Here is a 23118-nt window from a genome sequence, read left to right as displayed (position 1 = left end):
GGGACAGGCTGCATCTAGAGCCAAAGTCTTGTTCTCCCCGCAGCGCTTCTCCTGGAGCCGGTGAGGCTCCTGCCCTTGGAGAACCTCCAGTCCAACGCGTGATGAGTTTTTCTTCTTGGCATAGTCAGAACTCCACGCACATGTGCCCGAGGTATTTGCAGGCACTGAGTCACGGTGAGGGTCGGAGGTGGAGGAGTTGTTTGGGCCAGACGTTGCCTTTTTCATGTGCCGATGGCGAGGCCTCTGTTTCCTTTGAAAAGAAGAGTGTTGGTGTGCAGGCTGCGTCCTTAACCGGGTTGGAGGTTCACGTGAGGCCAGGGGTTGCAGGGAAGGAGGGGTGCCCTCTTCAGAAGCTGGCTCGGAAATCCTGAAGCTGTTGCGTCATTTCCGGAACCCGGCCAGCCGAGGAGCCATCCTGCGTTGGCTGCCTGCCTGCTGTGACAAGTTCCTAATAGTGACACTCTATGTTTTTACACTGTCGTTATATGTCAGGTGCTATGCCCTGGGCCTCACGTTCTGTTCACAGCTCTGGATAATCAGTATCATTGACATCCCATTGGACAGATGGAAAAACCAAGTTTCAGAGAGGCCATGTAATTTGTGTAGGGTCTCATGGTATGAGGACTGCCTGAACCCCCAGCCCACGTTGTACCCCCATGGCTTCTTTCTGAATAAAGGACATTGTCCTAAACCTCTCGATTTACCCAGTGGCAGGGTCTGGGAGATGGGACTGTATCTAAGGCTTTGTACCCCAGACCCTCATCTTACACATGGGAGGCCCACGTGTATGGCCCAAGATCATACAACATTTCCCAGGGGAGAATTTGTGATGCTGTCCCGCGGCCTAGCAAATCCCCTTAAATAAGAAGATACTGTGGTTGGAGGGATGGTGCTTGTTCCCAACCTGATACTCAGGGGCAGGTCCTAGGACTGTAGGCAGAAAGGAGGAACATGCCATCACCGCTGTTTGGAGAAGAATGGTAGCGAATTTCTTGTGATGGGGGCGTTTAAGCAGAGACTAGACATTACTTGGTGACTCCGGTAGTCAGGACTCTAACAGGCAGAAGACCCAGTGCAAACTGGGTTTTAATAGAAGGTGAAGTCTTGTGGTTCTTGGAAACCTTGGGTGCCCACCCAGGGGTTCATCTGACCTTGGACCAGGCAGTGTCCAGGTCAAATGATCAAATGTCCGTGTGCTCTTCTTCTTTTGCTTGTCTTTGTTTTCTTCTTTATGGTGTTTGCTCTCATGCAGGCTCGCTAGCGTGCTCTCTCTCTCTATCGCTCTCTCTCATATGGTTTCTGGCAGGTCCAGCTTATAACCTGTGAGCTTAGCAATTCTGGTGATGAGAGTTTTTTTTCATTATCTCTAAGATTCTTGGAATTGAGTCTCCCACTATCCCTGAAGCAATCACCGTGGCCAAGGGGGTGATACGTACTGATGGGTACCGTCGGGGCACATGCTGACTGGGACCAGAGGTGTATGGTCAGCCCCCCCAAAGCTACTTGAGCTCACAGCGGAAGAAGGGTAGTTTTCCAAGAAAACACAGGGTTCCATTAGCTGAAGAAGAAGGGAGTGGATTCTGGATAGAGAAAACCAGGGACCATTCAACATGAGGGCCTCTGGCAAGAGGTCTTCGAGCATTAAATGCGAAATATTGGGGTTGATCGCTTTTGAAAGAACTTTTTAATCTAAGATGTAATGATCAGCTTGATTTCTTAGCCAGAAAGTGTTTGCTGCTGCTGCTGCTTTTCTCAGTCACCTCCATGTCCTTCTCCTTCCTTGGGATCACTAACGGGAACAGAGTCCGGCAGCCGGGGGACCTGCTCATTGCCTCCGATGTGCAATCAGGACCCTGCAGGATCCCGCTGGGAGCTGGATCTCTTGTTTGCAGCCCCGTTCCCCATGACAGGGCACAGACACACTGTCCCGTGGTCAGTAAGCGCTTGTAACCTTGGGCACTAGGAGGCAAGCTTGTGGGAAAGAGATTTGGGGGCAGTCTTTTCACTGCTCTGTCCCGTGTCTAAGACAGTGCTTGGCACATAGTAGATGCTCTGTAAACACAGAGCATCTCTGGGAGGCAGAGTGGGAAGAGCATCATTTGAAACTGGACAGATCTGGGTTTGAATCTGGAGTTTTGGTAGAGGTGATCTTGGATCCACCTGATAATGAGTGATGACTGGGGGACATGGCAGCTGCTATCATCCCAGAAGGCGAGGGAAGTCGCATTTGACGAACTCCTCTGTAGGGGTCGATCGTGGAGAACCACTGTGATACTGTTGCATTTATCCTTACTTAATTTGTTGTGGGGCTTCAGTGACCCAGAGAAAAAGTTACATCCGTGGCCCTCTGTGGGAGGAAGAGGGGAGAGTGATGTTTGCACAGTGCTGCTGTGGGCCAGGCTGTGTTCTTAGTATGTGCCCACAGTGTCCTGGTGACATGGCACCGTGCCCCTTGCAGGAAAGAGAGTACAGCTTCAGGAGTGGGACTTAGAAATGTTCAGGAGAGAAATGATAACTGCCTCTGTTCACGTAGGGTGACCCCAGGATCAGACCCAGTCTGCATGCTTTCTGTTGGTTTGTTTTCTAAACCATTCTACCCTGTTTTTGTATCCTGACGACCCTGGGACTTCAAGAAATGTTACCAGTACACACATTTTCGTGTGTCACCAGGAGCTACAAGAGTCAGAATCCTAGTTGGGGCACTGTCGATTGAGCCCTCATTGTGTAGGAACTCCATTCCTAGTGGCCCTGGGACATACGTGCTTTTTGGCCAGCATTTTAATGACGCACAAGTTGAGGCCCAGAGAAGCTGAGTGACTTGTCCAGGGTCACCTGGCAAGTCACTGGCAGATGGGGTTCCTCATCCTGGATGTCCAACTCCAAGTTCATCCTCCAAACCACTACTCCACACTGCCTCCTTCAACGTGAGCCTGACCTTCCTTCCATACAAGTGTCTGTGTCCCCAGCTCACTGATCGGCAGGGCGATGGTTACCCGAAGGGGGCCCCTCTTGGCTTGAGGCGAGTGCTGTGTGGTACGAGAAAGGGACTCTCTGGGGAGAAAAACATTTTTTTGATGCTCATAAAATGTAATGTTTTTCGTTTACTGTCTTTCTTTTGAAACTTGGGCATAATATATTGAGCCATGTTTGAAATATTCAGGAGGTTTCTGTATTCCTTCTGATGGAACATGATTAAGAATGCATGCTGGCCTCCCTTCCCTTCTAGAAGACATTGGAATATGACAAAGAGCCATATAATTTCAGAATTTACATCTATATGAAATTCTGTGCTTTCCAGCACTGCACAATAAATGTAAAAGCAACACTCCAGGGTGAAATAATTTTCTGAAGAAACCTCTGGCATGGGGCGCGGATGTTGGGTACAGGGTATGCTATAGCTTCCTGGGTCTGGCAACCAGTTCTGCGGAATAAGAAGCAGCTGGTGAGCGCCTCCGTGTGCCACCTGGGTGCTCTGAAGTCTGTGCCTGTCCTGCTTGGTCCTCCCAGCAGCCCTGCGTGCTCTGTGACAGATGGCCACTTAGCAGCTGAGGAGACAGAGTGCAGGGTGCAGGGGCTTGGAGGTGGGGCCTGGATTTTACCTGGTTTTCCTGCCTTCTGCTCCCTAACCTCCTCCCACCCTACAAGCTTCAGCTTGGTAGAACTTCTGGAATGCTCCAGAACTTCTGGAACTTCTGGGCCCAGCTCCACTGGGCCCAGGCTGAGTCGGGGCCTCCCCTCCATGTTCCCGCTGCACCACTGGCCACACTGCGTGGGGACTGTCGGAGTCTGAATCCTGCGGAGACAGGGAGCTCCCTGAGGGTCCCTGGATGCCCAGCACCCAGGACAGCCCCTGGCACACCCACGAAGGGCCAAAGACGCAAATGTAGGGACGCACACCGGACCTCAGGAGGATCTTTGTAGAACACGGACCCCGGAGCTGCGAGAGAGTGTACGTACCCCGTGGTAGTCACGAGCATGGGCTCTGAGCTCAGATCCCAAGTTCTCTGCTGGCCAGTCTTGATGAGCACTTTGCCCCTGTAAGCATCCGGGTGCTCACCGGTTCTGGGGACGGTAGCTGCCATGCGGAGTCCCCCAGCGCGGGGGTTTTATCCTTTCGGTGGGCCACTGTATCCACAGTGCTGAGTTACAGGCCTTGGTGGAGGGTAGATGCGCCACAGAAACTTGTCGAATGGATGAGTCCGAGCGTTCTTGGCTCTAGCAGAGGAGTTTTCAAAGAAGGGACTGTGCTGTGTCCGGGCCTCCCGTGCTCCCCGCGCATGAGCGGGTGATGGTGGGTAATGCTGAGAACTGGGTTGGCGCAGAGCACGTGCCCAGTAGATGTTCCCTCCTCCTGATGAGGGCTTCCCCTTCTCCTCCTCCTCCACTGCCTTCCCTGCAGGCTGGAGAAGCTTTCTGTGCTGGGAGGTGGGTGAGGCCACCGTCCCGCTGCCTTCCCACTCTGCGGTCCTCAGGAATCAATAGTCTCTGTGAGCCGGCCTATACTAGTGATGCTTTTGAAAGGAGAGGCCAGCAAAGCTTTCTAAAGTAATTCTTGACCCATTTTCACAAGCTCAGCCAAACACAGTGTTTTGTACTCGTAATGGGTTATAATTACAACCATTGTGTGATGCCAGGTAAACTGCATTATCTCCTGTGTTAACAGAAGGGAGACTTTGTCCTCCCCTCTACCGTTGACCCTCCCGTAATTGATCCGGCAAAGAAAAGCCCGGAAGTGTCAGGTTTTGTTGCTGACTTTGGCAGTGATTGCAAGTAAGGTGTGTGGAGATGGGTGAGATCCTGTGCTTGGTTCCAGGACTGTGAACTGTGTGGGAGACAGCATTGTCTGCTGGGTGCATGAAGGCTGGCCATGGCATTGCCATACCACCTTCTGTGGGAGCTCTGTGTAACGAAAAGAATGTCGATCTGTGTGTTAGCTATTGCAATAACCTCTTGGTAATTGTGGGCAAGAATTCTAGATTCTTTGGCTCTCATTTTCCTCCCCTGTGAAATGGGAACAACGGTAGCACCTGGCAGAATGTGTAAGGCCACTATGTACAGTTGTGCAGGTTGTTCACTGCATAAGGCTCAGTGTCCAGTAAGAGCTGTATCCAACCCATGCCCCACTCACTGAGCTTAGGCCCTGTGAGGCTGTAGCTACCCAGACTGCACACCTTTTGCACAAATAATCATTTGTGCAAAAGATCCTCTATCTGTGGCCCTGCAGATGTTTGATCTGTGTTAAGTGTTCAGAAAACAGCAGCTGATTCATCCTTTATGGAGACGACGTATGAATGGATCACAGGAGTTGGGGAGGGCGGTAGACTGAGATTGGAGTTAAGCTTTGAAGGGTAGATGGGGTTTTAGGAGGTGTGTGTGGGGAGGGAGTTGGAGGAGGAGCCCGTAGTCTCATTTGGTTGGTGTCAGTCTTTCCCTTGAAATATTTCCTCCCCTTCCCTTCCCACCTCATCCCTCCTTCTACCTCACCCCACCTTCCATTGCTTGAATCCTATGTCAGGGAAATGAACGGGAGGCCACTGAAAGCTCTTTATAAATTTTGGGTTCTGGAGAAATTTCGGTGTAGACCAGAATGGTGTCCCATATCTCCCTGTGCCCATTCCAGGCCCCGCCCCCCCAGCTCCTCTCCATCACCAGTCCTTCTGTGTGCTAGCCCTCCTTTGCCCCCTCCTCCGTGTTATCTTGAGGTCACTTGCAGATGTAGTGTCACTGTGTTTGTCAACGTCGTTGACAGGTGTCAGGCTGAACAGGGTGTGATCTGGTTTGGGGCTTTGAGGGGGAGCTGTGGGAGCATCAGCTTGGGAATGGGGTGGAGAGCAAGACAGGCAGTGGGGGCTGTCGGGTTTGTCCAGGTGGGAGATGGGGGCACTTCTGATCCGAGGCTCAGCTCACCGGTTGGAGGAGAGGGAGCGGATCTGAGAGAGGTCAGCTCTGTACATGGTCCAGGGCCGGGGGCACGGATGCTTCTGTTGGCACCCGGTTCACAGCACACAACGCCTGTGATGGCGTGGAGTTCTTCGTGCGTGCGGTGCTCTAAGCTAAGTACGTCTTACATCTGAACTCCTTTCGATCTCATAGAAGCCCTGTGAGATTTACACTGTTAGCAACCTTGTTTTATGGATGAGAAACTGAGGCCGGGAGAGGTAAGAGCAATTTGGCCGTAGCCTCTGCTAGGAAGGGGGTGGCGGCCTCCTGACCCCAGGCACACATGTGGACACTGCGCTGGGCGGCCTCCCTGCAGAGGCTCCGTCAGGAGGGGGACAGGTGACGGGACCTGCTGGACAGCCTCGCAGCTGCCTCATGCCTGTGTTGCTCGCGTGTGAACGCGTCTTTCACAGACGGCTGGAGCTCAGCGGTTTGTTTCGCTCTTTTTTTTTCCTCTCTTGTCATTGCTCATTTGTCTCAACCGCTGGGAAGGTGTTGGGTGCGCCTTGATAATCACGCTTCCTGTATATCCTGCCTTTGCTCTTTAAGGGCCATTAGCAAAGGCAGGAGAGAAAAGGTGTTATCTGGGCTGTTCGTGTCTGTTGCTTGGCGTGACCTTTCTGCACAGCTCGCCGCGTGTATTCTCCGAAAGGTCATGCGTCGGAGAACCGAAGACCAGCACTGGGGACTGGGAGCCAGCAGCTCCGTGCCGGGGCTGTCACAGTTACGGGAACATCGGTTTCTCACAGGCGTCCCATTATTAATGGAGGTGCTGTTTGTTCTGGTGTTTCTTCCCCCCCCATTGAATTGTAATCCCAGCCAAATGTTTGCAAGCGTTACTTCTCTCAAGCTCCGCGGGTCTGAACACAGAGGCGCGCTACAGAGGCGATTAAGGGAGGCTCTTTCAAGTTGAACTTATCAGCAGGGTTGCCTTACAAGCCTCTACTTATCTCCGAGCCCACACAGCCCTATCTCCGTGGCGCTTGAGGATGGGTCTGTCTCAGGCTTTGGCTGAGTGTGTCACTTGACAGCTTTATGATGTGACGTCGAGGGGGGCCAGCCCTGAGTTTGCAGAGCTGCTGCCTCATCACGGGTGGGGGAGGGTTGTGGGGAGCAGCTCCTGGGCTCAGCACCGCCCCCCCCCACCCCCACTCCATCCTCTGCCCATCAGGATCACAGCAAAAGCTGGCCTGGAAGGAAAGAGGAAACTGGAGAGGCTCAGAAGACAGGAGGCTCAGGGTCATGAGCTGTGGGGTTACTAACCTCCCACCCCCTCCCTATCGACTTCGGACAATTGCTTGCCCTTTCTGAACCTTGGTTTCATCTTCTGTGAAATGGGCATAGAGCTGTACTTCCCAGATTGTAGTATGTGCAAATGAGGAGAGGTCCTGGAACACCGCCTGACCCTAGAAAGGGCTTGTCATGGTTACTAAAGGGTTGTTCACCAGGGTCGGCCCTGGGGAGCTCCCAAACTCTTTCTTTGCTCCTGATGACACACCTGAACAATGAGGGACAGTGTCCTCATTTGACAAAGAAGATAGTATGAATCAGAGATGTGAAAATACCTACTCACGGTCACACAGCATGGAGTAGACAGATCCTGGATTGGGCCTCCAGACCCCTTGTTTTTCTGTACCCTGTCCTGATTTTGACCATCCTGAAGTAATACCTGACAGTTCCTTGGGATGTCTTCATATTGAAATTGTCACCTAGAAACTGGTTTCCAAAATGTCTTCACATGAAACAAAAACCACTTTGTAGAAGGCCCCTCCTGGTGCCTGCATACTGCCAGAATGTTCTCTGGGCTTCTCCTTTGGACCCTGAATGCCACAGTAGGGCCTGCCTTACTTACCCAGAGGTTCTTGCTTGTTCTGGGGACTGAAGATGGGTGTCTGTACAAACAGCCTGGGGCTGGGCCTGTGGAGGCTCCGAGGGCCATGGGAGCAGTCGGAGCCCAGACGGCTGTGTTCCGCTGCCCGCTGGTGGCAGCTGCGTAGGGTTGACAGGACCTTTTCATCGGTGTGTCTGTGCTCACATGCATGCACACCTGTGTACCGGCAGTGCTGTCCCGTCCTCGGGGGTGTGTGCACCTGTGTGTGTGACTGTCGCTTTCCTGGCGTGTGTGCATGTTACTGTGTGCACCAGTGTACGGGTGACCGTGTATTGTCCTGGGGGCGGGGGAGGGAGTGTGCTGGTGTTCCTCGCCTGGGGCAGTGCTCTGAGTCCTTGAGCCCCGGTTGGTCAGCCCTGGCAGGCCCCGTGCCATTGAGACAGCGGCTCAGCATCCTGGTAGTGGTGGGTGGAGAGGCCTGGTAGAGAGTCCGAAACATGGCCTCGGAACTTTGACTCTTGCTTGCAGTGTGGCCGGGGGAAGGTGCTTATTAGCCTTTCTGGGGGCTCCGTTCCCTCAGTTGTGATATGAGGCAAAGGAAGAGCATTCACCTGCTGGGGAGCCTCAGTAGAGCTTCCCGGGGAGAGCGGGGAGTAGCCCTGGGGCAGAGTAAGTACCGTTGTTCTCCGCCTCTCCGAGCCTAGGCTTCCTCTCACCCCAAGCGGTCCCAGTATTTCCTTCGCTGGGTAATTTATCCATCACCTGAGGGGTTGAGTGATGGAAAGAGTATGGGGTTTGGAGCTGGGAGAACCGGGGTCAGATCTCAGCTGTCACTCATGAACTCTGTGGCCTGAGACTTCCTCAGCCCCCGAACCTCACCTCCCTCCCCTGGGAGATGGGCAGGGTCAGGAACCATAGGACAGGGTCAGCCTACCAGGGTCAGAGAGGGCGATGGCCATGAGAACTTTTCCAGGACTTCTGAGACCTGTGTGTCCTGGGCTGGGGGTGGATACTCAGTATTTTACTTACTTTTCCTAATTGTCTTAGTTTTCAAGTCCAGATTGACACTATACAAGAACATGATGTACATCCATCCGAAGGAAGGACAGATATTGATAGCATCGGTGCTGTCTCGCTTTTTAAAAAATCTCTCAAGTCTTAAAACGATCCTATTTTGGCTTTCTTTTTTCATCATCATTCGTCACTGTTTCTGATAATCAGCCTAAGACGTTGTTTCAAATACAGCATCTGTGTTGTAGATGGCTGCCTTTCAAACTACCTGCGATGAAGAGCTGGGTTTTTAAAAACATCTAAAACATTTAAAAACATTTCCATGTCATTGCAGACTGACATGTATAATTAAAAAAAAAAATCTAGAAAAACCAAGGAATTCGTGGATTTCATAGCAGTATGAAATTGTGGTAAATGTTTGTAGATCTTTACTGTCAATGCCTGTTCGTCCTTTGTCCCAGATTGGTAGCTCCGCCCACTGTCTGCATCTTGGCAACCCTCGACCCCCGTTAGCCTGGCTGCAGATGGGCCGCACCGTTTGGAGCACCCCGCTGCTGCACGTGGCGATGGCTGCTGCCTGTTGTCAGCCAGTGGCTTGAGGTAGTTTGTCTCTGGCTTGTGGCTTTGTTCATCTCAGTGAGAAGTTGGAAGCAGACAGCAGACGAGTGGAGAAGCTTCTGTGACATCACTGTTTTGCAAATTTGGGCTGAAACCCAAATAACTTTTCTTTAACTTGGGGACCAGCCTACCTGCACATCATAGCTTAGCGTGTGCAATGCTTCCCCTTGCTCTGTTCTGGCGACCCCCAGATCTGAGTGAACCGTGGCCAGTGGGTCTTTTAAAGGCATTTCTTTGGACTCCCTGCCCCACCGAGTCAGCTCTTGAGAGTGAGGGCCGGAAATCTGTATTTTTCGAAAGCCCTCCAAGTGGCCAATGATGAGCTTGTTTTGGGAGCCACTGGTCCACACTGCACTACTTGCCTTCGCTCTATGGGGTACACTCGTCTCTTTAACCCCCGAAGGGCTCAGCTTGTCTCCCATAGCCCAGGATGGTGTGCAGAGAGCACAGACCGTGGCCATCCCACCCCGCCACTTCCTGACTCCCACACCTCAGTCTCAAAACCTGGCACCTCGGAGCCTCAAGGCTCAACCTTAGGGAGACAGGCCCAGCCTGCAGGAGGGATGCGAGTGAGGGTCCTATGAGTGGATGGGTATAATCCCGGGAATAAAGGGCTGGAGCATAGTTGGTGCTTGAAAGTGGATTAAGAAAGATCGGCACTGACAGGGTCTTAGTCTTTACCTGGTGCCATGTCCTCATCATGGAAAGAGGTTCTACACCCCTCCCTGCAGCTTACGTATGTGACACCAAAGAGCAGCCTGTGCATTTTATAAAGCTTAATGATGCCGAGACCTCGACGTGAATGTTCTTGCATAGTTTGGGGTATGTGACCAGAAGGACCTCACTTGCCGTTAGAATTTGGGGGTTGTCTTGGTCTAGTTAATCAGGGAAGTGTCTAATTAGGTAGCTGAGGGAGGGAGAAGCATGATTTGCTTGAATTTGATTAGATAGAACATTCCAATATCAAAGGAAATGCTGGAGGCTTTTTTTTTTAAATTTATAATTCTTTCGTGATTTGGCAGGTAATTATGATAATTCCTGGGATTTTCACAGACTTAAAAGCCTTTTTCACAGCCACATTATTTTTGGAAATCGTCTTCTCTGATGCTCCAGCTGGAATGGATTGCTCAGTCTTCTGAACTTCCAAAGCTTTCGCCTTCCAAAGCCCAACTCAAATGTCACCTTCCTGATGACGCTTTCCCTCATCCCTTATGCCAGGGATACCAAGTCTGTGTCATCCATGGGTCAGGTCTCGGATCACCTGGGAGTGGCTGCCTGAGCGTATCTTTGAGGAAGGAGTGCGGCAAGCAACTAGTGATTTCTGTCACGGGCCAGAGGTGGGAGAGAGGGGGGTGAGTCCGATCAATTTTCCTGATCCTGTGTGGCTGAGCATTTAGGTGGGTTCCAGCCATTTGGAGCTAAACCAGTGCTTTGGGCACAGGTGCAAGTGGAGGGGCTGGGTAATTCCCCAACAGAAATTCGCCAAGTCACAGGGGAGTGATTTTAAAAGTTTGATTGATTTTGCCAAACAGCCTGTGACTTAGAAGGGTCAGAGGTCTACTGTCTTCTCTCCAAACTCGGAGAGTGACTGAGAAGCACCAGGGTCATGAGCTGTGCACTTGGAGAGGCCGCCTCTCCAAAGGGCCCTGGGCATAATGCGAGGGGCTGGGGGCTGGGGCCGGGGGAAGCTGCCAAGGCTGAGGGGAGAAGTGAGGGACTCCTGAATGTTCTGTCTGGGGGAGGCCTTCCGTGACGTCTTGTCCTCTTTCCCAGTCCTCCTCTCTCAGTAAGCTCTAAGTTTGATCTCTAGGAGCTGAACCCCATGATTTGCCTGCCCTGCTCCCACACCCCCAACCGAGGGCCACACCCCCAACTGGCACATGGTTAGCAACTCTCTTGCTGACATTTCCTCACTAGGGCACAATGAGTCTGTCTCCACAGTGGAGTTCCTTGGTAGGCACCTGTGGCCCCCTTCCATCTGGCTGCTATAGACATCCCTGTCTTCTACTCCCCTTTGATGTGACCTCCCACCCTGTACAACCAGCTCTTCTTCACCGAGCACTTGTCACACCCAGACACAGTGCCCAGCCAGTTAGGTGCGGCCGCTCATGTCGGGCGCACAGTGGCCCCATGCCCCAGGTAGGGTTTTGAATCCCCATTTTGTGGGTGAATGGCTCTAGGCTCTCCAAGGTTGAGAGACTGGTGCCAGAGCATGCTATAAGTGATCGAGTGCAGGCCTGTCTTGCACCAGAATCTGAGCCCTTAACTGCCTGTCTCAGCTGCTCCTCTACCCCAGCCCCGGCAACCTCTGGGCCTTTGCACCTGTGGTTTCCTCTGCTGGATATACCTTTGTCTCCCCCATCTCAGGGTGACCTCCTAGAGCTCAGCACGTTTATGGGACATAGAAGACCTGTGACTGAGTGACTTTACATGCGGGGACAGGGGGCAGGTGATGGGGTCAGAGAGGCTGGGTGGTCACGAGGGTGTTTGGGTTTTACTTATCCTTAGGACAGTGGGAAGCAGTGATGTTTTAAACAGCAGGTGATGATACCAGATGTTGCTTTGGGAAGATCAGTCTATCTGCTTGGCCGAGAATGGACTGAAGGGTAGCTCGTGTCGGTCTCTCTGTCCCATTCCCTGCGACTCTCTGTGGCTGCTGAAAACAGGGACTGGTCAGGCGAGACCTGTAAGTGCCCCCAGAGCCTAGCAGAATCTCCAGCCAGCAGTGGTGGTGCTGCCTGCCTTTGTTTCTATAATCTCACTTCCTTTTCTGAGGCTCTGGGAGTCTTGAATCCATTTCTGGTTACACTAGACTTGGGAGGAGTTATTCAAGGAACAGTAAGCTCAGCATGGGTTATGTAAGGTCAAAGCTGTTGGTCTCAATGGCGTCTGTAGGGGTATTTAGTCTAGAAACTCAGCTTCAGAGCCTCGCTGAGTAACAATGAGTATCGCAGTTTTAATGGTTACTTGGAATTATTTCATCAGTTTATCTCTTCCGTTCCACCGGATCCCCAGCCCAGCCCCCTATTTTCCAGCGAAAGGAAAGCTTTGTCGGACGTGGTCAAGTCACTCTTTGGCTGCAGAAGAGAACCAGGGTTTTGACAGCTCATGATAAATACCATTGCAGGCTGGGATGTTTCGATGTTTTATGCATTTACGGAAAATCGTTTTAACACTCTGGCTTCCGCTACAAAACAAAGAAAAACAAAAACAAAGCAAACCGTTAGCTTTGCTTTGGAAATGCCGGTGGCATTTGTTGAAAGCTCTGTCTCATGGGGGTCCATCCGGTAGCAGACATTCAGCACTAATATTGGCAGTGGTGTGTTTCCTGCTTACCGTGTGGTAAAAGGATTCTCTGCCCCGGGGAGGCTCACGGCGGATTTGGGTGATTTCTTTGTGAAGGATCCGCATGGGCATTATTAGCAATATTGTACTTGTTTGCGAAAGACCCGAAGAAGATCGTCTTAAGCTTTTCCAATACAAAAGGAATAACACAACTGGGAAATATTAATTTGAGGTCTGTACCAAAAGCTGGTTAAAAGCTCAGTGACTTATTCTCCCGTTGTTAATTGCACAGTACTTGGAATATCTTCTGTGCCGTTCTCACTTAGCATTTCACACGGGTTTGAAAGAGGTGGGCAGCTGCGGGGCCGGGGGCTGCCACCAACAGGGTGGAGATTCACAGAGCAAGCTGAAGGAAGCCTCAGGATGTGATTGGGAGCCCGCACATTTTGTGCTGATAGTACCACAGCTGCCTTTAGTTTCAGGTGAAGAATTTTCATTCCTTAAAGGGCCCCAGTGGTTCTACCCACTGATAAATGGAAGAGTGTTCATTATCGGCAAACTAAAAAGTAAGGAAAAGTAGAAAAAATTTCAAAGAAAATCTGTCCCTTGACTATTGTTAATATCTTGTGTATTTCCTTTTATGCCTTTTACCTTTTATATAACATATCAAAAAAAAAAGGAGCCCCCCCTTTACTCCTCCTGAGGCCCCAAGACTTAGGTTAATGATCCTTTCTTTTCCCACAAAATGTCTCCCTATACCCCTTCTTGATTCTGACATTATGTTTTATATTTCATATGTAGTACTTATTATAAGGGTCTGATATTAGGTTTGTCTCAAATAGAATATAAGGGAGAGGTGGTCTTTTGGGAAAAGCAGGGGGACAGGGCTAGGGAGACTCTCTTGACCTCTAAATTCTTGAGGGATTCTCTTTAAGATGGTAGCACGATTCTTCCAAGGTTCCTAAAGAGCATGGCAAGATGACATCTCACATCTCGCCAAAATGTTTAAATTGTAGTCGAATTTGATCTTAAGCCACAACAAGATCAATCATGTAATCAGAGAAATTACTCTGTTTTGCCCATATAGGATATCATGTTCTTTCCGTAAGGTGATAGGTGGAAAGACTTGGGGTTCATTTTGTACATCAGTGATAGACTACTTTATGCCGGCCTCTTTTTATTTTGTTGGGATAAGCCAAAAGTATTGAATAAATGTGCCCAAATTCAAGGGCTTATGGCAGGCCCGAGTGGGCTGCACGTGGGCAAGGTGTAAGGGGTAGAATTGTGACTTCTGGCCCGGTGGTTGAGAGCCAGGTCCCCGGAGTCAGCCCTCCATTGGCGGTATGACCTTGAGCTAGCTGCTGCTACTCTGTGATGTCGTTGCCCTTCTGTAAGGCAGGAATACTAGCACCTGCCTCACGGAGCTGCATCTTGAAGATGCGGGGAGCACTCGGAGGGATTGTCCCTGGCAAAGATGAGGCGGTGACCGAGGGCTCATTATGCCGCTGCAGCAGGCTCTGTCACCATCACTGTCACCATCGCCATGAGGCTCTGGCTCTGTGTTCCCAGTTTTCGGAACTGAGGTCCTGAGGAACAGAAGCATGGCATTAGCTGAGTAATTCTTGGCAGGCACAACTCAGATGAGGAAGAAAGCCTTTGCTAGAGAAGTGTCCATGGAGGATAAAAACAGAAGGCCCCAAAGGACCTAGTAGGGTCCTCTCCTGACCATGAACTTCAGACCATTGGTTCTACAGTAGTCACATCAACCCAGCCACAGATGTGTTCGGCTTAGAGCCAGGTTTGCACAGTTCATAGGTAAGCAGTGTTGTGTCTCCAGCCCGGACAGCTTCCTGGGGCTTCACTGATGAGTGGCAGCCCTGGAGAAGGTGGCACCCCTGCCCGGGGGTGGGGCGCGGGTCTGTCCTCTGAGCCTCACCGTGTTTTGCTTGTGTGTTCCAGGTGGCGGAGATGCACGGCGAGCTGATTGAGTTCAACGAGCGCCTGCACAGGGCCCTGGTGGCCAAGGAGGCCCTCGTGTCCCAGATGAGGCAGGAGCTCATTGACCTGCGGGGACCGGTGAGTGCTCCCACCTGGGAAGGTCCCAGCCTCACTCTTCTACCTGTTTGCCACAGTCACGCTGTTGTTTGCCAGCTCTGTGCTGGCAATGTCAAGGAGACTGAAAGAGTGAGCTGTCATGTGCCCACCATCCAGATTTTGCATGCATCAACCTTCTCTGCACTGGGTTTGCTTTGGGCCGGAACGGGAAGAACAAACACGATGATACCAATTCTGTTTGGAGCCTCCACTTTGCGATGTTTCATGCCCTACCACGTCCCATCGTCAATATTCTGAAATCTGTGTATAGCCTCCTCCTTCCCGTTTTTTTTTTTTTTTTTTTTTTTTTTTTAATTTTTTTTTTTTTTTTTTGGCAGGGACAGAGGGAGAGAGAGAGAGCGAGCACAGGCAGACAGAGAGGCAGGCAGAGGCAGAGGGAGAAGCAGGCTCCCTGCCGAGCAAGGAGCCCAATGTGGGGCTCGATCCCAGGACGCTGGGATCATGACCTGAGCCGAAGGCAGCGGCTTAACCAACTGAGCCACCTAGGCGTCCCCTCCTTCCTGTTTTTATATTCACTACATAAATTTCCATGAGCAACAGTCTTGGTTTTTGGGTAACCTGTACTAACGTAATGGTTACTAATGTTGTAACCGTTACTGACCTAATGCTGCCTGTTTATATCTCCCTGACCCTTGTTTTTAAGTCAGTATTGTGGTTTGAGGACTGTCTCACACAGATCTAGTAGAGGATTTTAACACTGTAACTCCCTTCATTCTTCGGGCCCCTTAGGCTGGTCCCCCATATCTGTGGTTCCACTTGCCACGATCTGGAAGCCGATGACCCTCCTTCTGACGAGTTGTCAGAAGGTCATCGTTAGCTGAACGCTACGTGACACCGCCTCTGTCACTCACCTCCAGCTCCTCACGTCGGTGTTGTGTCCTCTCACGTTACCACGAGCAAGAAGGGAGAACAGAGGACAGTAAGATATTTTGGAGACAGGCCGCATTCACATCTTAAATTACATATATTGTTAAAATTATTCTATTCGCTGTTGTTGCTGATCTCTTAGGTGCCGAATTTACTTTACAAAGTGAACTTTGTCATAGGCATCAAATAAAGGAGAAAGCAGGTTGTATGTAGGGCTCAGGGCCGTCCACAGCTTCAGGCATCCACTTGTGGGGGTCGTTCTCTGCTTTTAGATGTTCAGCAGCACCCCTGATTTCTACCCACTAGAGGCCAGTAGCATCCCACGCCGTGATGACATCCAGGAATGTCTCCAGGCATTGCCAGAAGTTCCCTGAGCAGCGGGGGCCAAACCCCCATGGTCGGCGAGGGTGGGGGCATGGCGGGGTGGGTCCTGTCTCGTCCATTCAGTTCCGTGACTCTTGAGTTCTGTCTTGAAGGAAGTACCATGAGAACTGAAACCCAGTCCCATTTTAATGGACAGTTTGTTCACATAATTTTGCTATTGCAAGCCATGAAGCTGAGAGCATTTCATCCTCTTCTAGAGTTTATAATACCTTCTTCATTTCAAAGGTTTCTTGTGTGCTGTGTCAGATGCCCAGAGATGAAAGAATCTTAGGCAGATTCGTCAAGTAGAGCTGTCCTCGGTGATAGTCTTGTGTTATCGCACCTGCTTCTCCCCTCTGTGTTGTTTTCGTTCAGATACTAGACGTTACTTCCTCTATAGACCACTCTGTATAGATCTTAAAATCTTTAAAAAAAAAAAAAAAAGGAAACCATAAATATATCACCATCTCTCCATTACCCTCCATTCTTTTATACCATCGGATATCCGTGCTCAAACTTCTTACTGTTCCATAACTTTTTATAGTTTCTTAAAAATTAGGATCCACGTGTGTTGTCATTGGTTATGTCTCTTGTGTTTTGTGTTTCATTTTAACACAGTTGTTCTGACTTGAGTAAAACAGAGGCTGCAATGTAACATCCTAGCCAGTCTTCAGGGCGAGGTGGTGTGGCCTTAGGTGTGACCCGCATCGCCCCTCCGTCTCCTGAAGCTTGTCCTCTGCCCCTGATGTCCCATTGCTCCCTCCTCCAACCCCTGTCCACCACCGTCACAAACCGAAGCACTCGCTGATGTTTCTGTCCGTGCGTCGCGCCCTCCTCCAGCTCTCCTTCCACTCTCTTTCTTGCCGCGTGTTTGTGGGAGACCCTGGGTCATGTCACCACCTGGAACTGGCTGATGGCATCTCACTGCCTTCTTTTCATGCCCCGCGGTTGCTTGTGTCTTCTTGGACTGGCACTTGCCAGGGGGCTGGGATGGAGCTTTAATTCTCCTGTGAACTTCGCTGTCTCTGGGGCTGTGTTTCTCTTGGGAAGCGCACGAGCTCTGCCTGTCTCTTGCCCATTGTGGCAGTCCTGTACTAGCACTTCTGTGTCTGCTGCGTGGCTGTTCCCTTGACACCTGCGCCCAAGGGCGAGCTCGCTGAGCTGCGCGGGACCGGATTTTAAGTGTTACTGAGCTTTACTTGTTTTTTGTTTTTGTTTTTTCTTTTTAAAGATCTGTTTCTGATTCCTCTGTCAGCATGCAGGGGTTCCTGCCAACACTTAGACATCCCTACCAACACTTCTGGGTGTGAGGTGGGTTTTAACTTGTGTTTCTCTCATCGTGAGTGAAGCGGACCACCTTGCCGTTTGCCAGCTTGTTATTTCGGTTCCTACCTCTGTGACTTGCAGCCTGCTCCTGTTTCCTGTCAGGTTGCATGTGTTTTCTTGCCGATTTCCAGAGGTTTTTTACCTGTCTTTTCATTTATGCATGTTTTGAATATTCCCTACCAGCCTATGGCTTACTTGCAGCCTTTTAATAAAAGGGGGACATTTTAAGCCTGTGGAAAAGGAGAGAATCATTGAATGAAATCCCATCATCACTCAGCTAGCTCTGGAAGTAATCAACTCCGGGTCGTTCCTGACTCATTCTTACTGAGGTCAGTCCCTTCCCATCTCAGATTATTGGGACGCATATCCAAGTTATATTATTTCATCACAAATATTTCAGTATTTATCACTAAAAGATATTTATAGTACCATCATCCTACCTAAAAAGTTAACGATGATTCCTTAATATTCTCAAATGTCCCATCAGTGTTCGGTGTTCTTCATTTGTCTCAAAAAATTTTTTATCTGCGCTCATCAGGGTCTTAGCGTCGTGCAAACAGTGCAGTTGGGTGCTAGGTCTTTTTAGCTTCCTAATTGGTACTGTACCCTCCATGTCCTCCTTCCGTTTCTGCTAATATTGAAAAACCTGGCCTTTTGAACTGTTTTCCTATTTAGTATTTTGTTGACTGCAGCCTCATGGTAATCCTTACCATGTTCCTCTGTCCTTTGCCTTTCCTTTGAATTGCTCATTAGCTGTAGAATCTGGATGCGAGTCAGGTATTTTGGGCGAGGGGCGGGGGTACCTTGCCCTCACAGGTGGTGGTGTGTACTTCCTTTATGTGACATCAGCATGTGACTGTCACCGCCTGTGCTTACAGCCCTGTGGTGCAGTCCCCGACTGAGTTGGTTTCCGTCACCCCTCACATGTCCACCAAAATGTGTATAAGAGCTTTGTGGATTTCTTTCATTAGGGAGAAACACATCTTCCTAAGAAGGAAGCACATTTCCTAAGTACCTGTTTTGCCCAAAGAACCCTCCGTGGGAGTTATTTCATCTTCGTCTTAAAGCTTGACTGAGGCTTGGAGAGGTCCTGAATCTTCCAGACAGATTATGGAGCTGGAGTCAAACTCTGCTTGTCCACAAAGTCTGTTTTCTTTCTCCAGTTCTACCGGCCCGGGGGGGATGGGGAGAACAGGTATGGGTGGGTTTCCTTGGGTTACCCATTGCCCTGCCAGGCAAGGTCCCGAGGGCCCCTCTCTGTGTCCTTCCCAGCTGTGTCTCATGTAACAGATGTGGGCAGTGTGGCTTCTCACTTTCCTGCCATCTGTGGCCCCTCGCTGAGAAGGGACAGTGGGGTGGCAGGAACGGGGAACTCGCTGTGCTGACTTGTGTTTCGGACTGTGAGCGGACCTGGTGTGGGGGGCAGGCAAGTGGCTCCTGTGTGTCTGCCTCCCGGCATACTCCAAGGCCCGCCTTACCGGAGGGGGACTTGTTGGCAGGCGAGGACCAAGGACTGGTCCCGTTCCTGAGGATGGGTTCAGTGTAGATCCTGGAGGAGTGCCTGTGTGTCCTCTCTGCTGGAGGAAGGTCAGTGACTCCTGGCAGGTGCGTTTCCAGAAGTGCCTTCAGTGCGGCATTCTCCTTGCGGGCGATGAAAGCGGTGAACCAGCAGCTCTAAGTCAACAACTGTTTTAATAGGCTGCATGTATTGACCTCTGCCCCCAGCTGAAATACTTTTAAGGTTTTAGTGCTCCATTTAATCATCCGTGACGCTAGTGGTGATTACTAGTATGATACTCTCTCGGTTAAGAGAAAACTGAGGCTCCGATACGGATTAACTCAGCCAAGGTCCTACAGTGAGAGCTGACAGATCCGTGTGCCTTGTAAGACTGGAGTTTCCTTTAAACAATTGCAACTTGGAAAATTTTGGACACTTGAAAAATCCTGGTAGACCCGTGCTAAAAAGGCAAGTAACCTAGAAGAGCTTGCAATGAAAAGTGCGTGAATCTCTCTCCTATCGGTGCCCCCACCCCGGCATTCCCCCGAGAGTCAGTAAGGACCCCTTGTGTTGGGTTTGTCTTTCCAGAAATGAGGGATGCTGGAGTGAGTTGTGTACACGCTCCCAAATGTTTTAGTAACTAGTTGCCTGTTCTGTTCACTGTTTGGAATACGACTCCCCCCTCCACCTCCAGTTAACAATGTAGTTAAGGCATCTTTTATTTTATTTTACATACAGGTCCACCTCATTGTTTTAAAGAGCCACACTGTGTTCCTTTGAACTGGCAATCCCGTAATTTATTTAACCAGACCCCTGTTGATGGATACTGAGTTTCTCAATCTTATTTTTGTGATAACGGGAAGCATGACATTCTTGTGAAATCCTGCATTTGGATTAGAAGGTTGTCTGGCAGTCCGTGGGACTCCGCTCAGCTGGGTGAAGCCCCAGAGATCGTGCCTTGGGAGATTTCCAGGGCCCTGGAGAGGATGATCACCACCTTCCATTCTCCTCCACCTATTGCAGGAAACCCTTCGGTGGGGCGGTGGGGGGAGCCAGCATCCATCGCCAGCTCACGATTTATCAAGGTCCTGACAGTGTGTCAGGTGTGCATTGGGTCTTCACGCTCATTCTGTCACTTAATTTTGAAGAGAAGCCTGTGACAAGTGGGGGTCTTACTGTCTTTTATAAATATGGTAACTGGGGGACACCGGGTAGCTCAGTGGACTAAGTGTCTGCCTTCAGCTCAGGTTATGATCTCAGGGTCCTGGGATGGAGTCCCGCATTGGGTTTGGAACCTCCTTCTCTCTCTGCCTGCCACTCCCCCTGCTTGTGTGCTCTCTCTTTCTCTCTCTTTCTGGCAAAAATAAAGTTTAAAAGAAAACTATACGGCAGATGAGACAGAAGGGTTGAGAGCCCCCGCATGCCTCATTATGGTATACCACATTGATTGTTACCTGTCTTCTCTGCTCCATGAGAGCAAATTCTCTGTCTCCTGTGCCCTTTGAGGCCCAGTAATTCCTGTGCTGGGCTCGAGGTAAGGTGGGCTGGCTCACTGAGTAGAGAATTGGGTGAATGAATGAAAGTTGCACGTAGGAGGTGGTCGAATCCAGATTTTTCCTGGGCCCCTTTGACATGCAGGCTTACCTTCTCTCGGCCAGGCCGCCCTCCTTTTGCTTCGAGCCTGAATGCCCTTCAGGACAGTGACGTCCCTTCACACAGAGGCGGCCCTGACTGTCCTCCTTTCCTGCAGGCAGGTTGCGATGGCCACAGGGAGGAGAGAGGAAAGTGGTCATTAAGCGCCTGAAGGCTCTGGGAACGGCATGCCATTTGGTCAGTGAGCCCCAGAGGACACCTTGACCTTGTCATCATTGCCTCAGGGCCTTTCTGCTTAGCTCCCTAGAGTCAAACAGCAGGGGCCAAAGACGGAGGAAGTTGGAAGCTGGGTTTCAGTTCTGGAGGCTTCTCTTCGTGAGAGGCACGTGTTAGGGAATCTCAGCCTCTCCTCCCTTCATTTCCATGGGGTCTGGCTCTCTGCTGCCCCTGGGTTAGACTTCCTCCCACACCACCTGGTGTTGGAGGGCCTCAGGGGCACATGGAGTCGACTTTATTTGGAAACTCCTGTTTGCTCTTCTCTGAAGTGGGGAGTAATGTGGCACCCTTGGGTGACTGAGCCGGAGACCGCTGGGGCAGGGCCCGGGTGTTTTCATCTCTGAGCGCACAGCACGGCGCACCCAGTAGGTTCTCCGTGACTGCTCGCTGCTGTGCGAGAACTTTCATCCGTGCAGAGCCCGAGAGCACTGCATGGACCAAAACATTTTTTGCAAAGATAGGAGCCAGGGACATGGTTTGCTCTCAGCGCTATCTTTTTGTGATATTACAGACTTCTAAGCCAAGTCACTTATTTTAAGAATGAGTTTGGGATTAGGGGTTGAAGTTTTTTCATTTTCTTTTTTTGAATGTAAGTATTTTTAGGACTCTGCTCATTATTCTTTCTCCCCCTCTGGTGTAAGATGTGAATGAGTGCCGGAGTTTTTTCTCTCTTTCTTTTCTTTTTTTTTTTTTCCTTTAGCAGGATTTGATTACAGCCCTGAGAATTCTCTGGGAGCACAGCTCCTGTTTTGAATAATAAATGGAGACAGAGAAATAGAACCTTGTAAGATTGTAAGGCAGGGAGGTCAATTAAAGTCCTCAGCGGGGAGAGCTGAAGGCCAAGCAACTCATTACCTGCCAGTTTGTCCCCGCTCGGGAAGCAAACTTGGTCTCATTTTACATAATTGAAGCTGGATTCCTCTTTTTTCTGCCCCCATGGTGGGTCTCTGTTTTCTGTCCCAAGCACCCTTAAATTGGATCCCCTCCCCTGAGGCAGAAGAAATGACTGTGGGGTCTGACTCCAGGTGTGTGACGTCACTGCCCCGTTCCCCCTCTCTCCTGCCACCTGCACCCCATTACTGCACTCTTACCCGTACCCTCTCTGTCTGTTTGGAGAGGGGACTCCCCCTTTGTTAGCCATTGACCTTGTGCTTGGTGTTCCCTTGCATTTGTATCTTCTGCGCCTGAGAGGTGCAGGTTTTCCGCCCAGCTAACAGCAGGGGGCGGGGTGGGGGGGCTGGTGTAGGTATCATGACTCAGCCCTGGGCACGTGGCTCCGTGGTAGCCCCAAATGTGGATCCCATCCTTTGTCATTTTTTAAATACCATGCCGCTTACTCTTTTATTTTATTTTACTTTTTTCCTTTTGTTCGTTTCAAACAAAATGTAGTGTCTGTTGTGCTCTAGGCCAGCACACTGGGTGGTTTGAAAGACTGCCCATTCCTCTGTGGTTGAAGGTCGCACACATTGCCACTGCCTTCCTGCAAAATGGATCTCTCCCTTTCTTGTCTCCCCGTCTCACTTTGTACATCAAAGTGGTTTTCTTTTTTTAAGCCTCCTAATCCGTTTATCCTGATATCAAAAGGGCTCTTTTGGAAACTTGGAATGGAGAGGAGGCAGTTTCCCAAAAGTAGAACAATGATTCAGAGGGTGTGCAGAGTTGGTGCCTATAGGAAAGGGGGGCATGGTGATGGAATTACCTTGAAAAATGTTAGCCTAGAGCGTGTTCCACGGGTTTCTCTGCTGTAGCACTTCTCACCATGGGGCCTCCTAGCTCTCCAAAGGGGGTAGACAGAACATGCACTATATGCGTTATTTCCTAGCATTATCTCCGCAAGGAGCATCTTTGCCAAGATGTTTTTGGAGGAATGCATTTGGGAAGGTTAGGGCCACTTTACCCACATTGTAGCTAGCGAGGGGATCATGGACACATGGTTTGTCTCATGGGACTTCCCCAGGCAAGGAGTCCCCAGGGGCTGGAGGGGAGGCGGTGACGCCGTGTGGCTGTGGGGTGCAGCGGGCTGGCTCCAACTTGCCTTCCATGTACCCCCAGCTGGCCGGGCCCTCGGCCACGTGAGCTGCACCGTAGCCCGGGCACCCACGGCCTCCTCCACCTGGCCCTCCAAGAGCAGGTGGTCCTCGCTCTTGCTCTCCTGTTCTTTCCGTTTCTTCTCCAGCCCCCCTCTCTCTGTTCCTTCTTCTGTCAGTTGTGCTTCTCTCTCTCCATTCCTGTGCCTGTGTCTGCCGCTCTGCCGGCTTCTCCCTCTCCCTCTCTGCTCCTCTCTTTGTCCCTCGGCCTCTGCTTTTTTCTGCAGCTGTCTTTCTCTGCCCCTTCCCATGTGTGCCTTGGTCTCTGCCTGCCTGCCTGTCTCGTGCCCATGCCTGAACCTTTGTCT

At 50.7% G+C, this 23118-nt stretch overlaps 1 protein-coding gene across 2 annotated transcripts in view; it reads left to right on the top strand.

Moving 5' to 3' along the window:
* Positions 1–23118, top strand: part of SNX29 (sorting nexin 29) — a 473687-nt gene that overhangs the window by 294796 nt on the left and 155773 nt on the right. For both annotated transcript variants that reach the window (XM_032836282.1, XM_032836283.1), the window contains exon 16: positions 14645–14761. In XM_032836282.1, the coding sequence (XP_032692173.1) occupies positions 14645–14761 (117 nt within the window). The remainder of the gene's footprint in view (positions 1–14644; positions 14762–23118) is intronic.

This window comes from Lontra canadensis, unplaced genomic scaffold (assembly GCF_010015895.1).
Source record: "Lontra canadensis isolate GAN:19392208 unplaced genomic scaffold, GSC_riverotter_1.0 scaffold91, whole genome shotgun sequence".
NCBI lineage: Eukaryota > Metazoa > Chordata > Mammalia > Carnivora > Mustelidae > Lontra > Lontra canadensis.
Note: the sequence above shows the minus strand (reverse complement) of the source record. Positions and strands in the feature narration are given on the sequence as shown.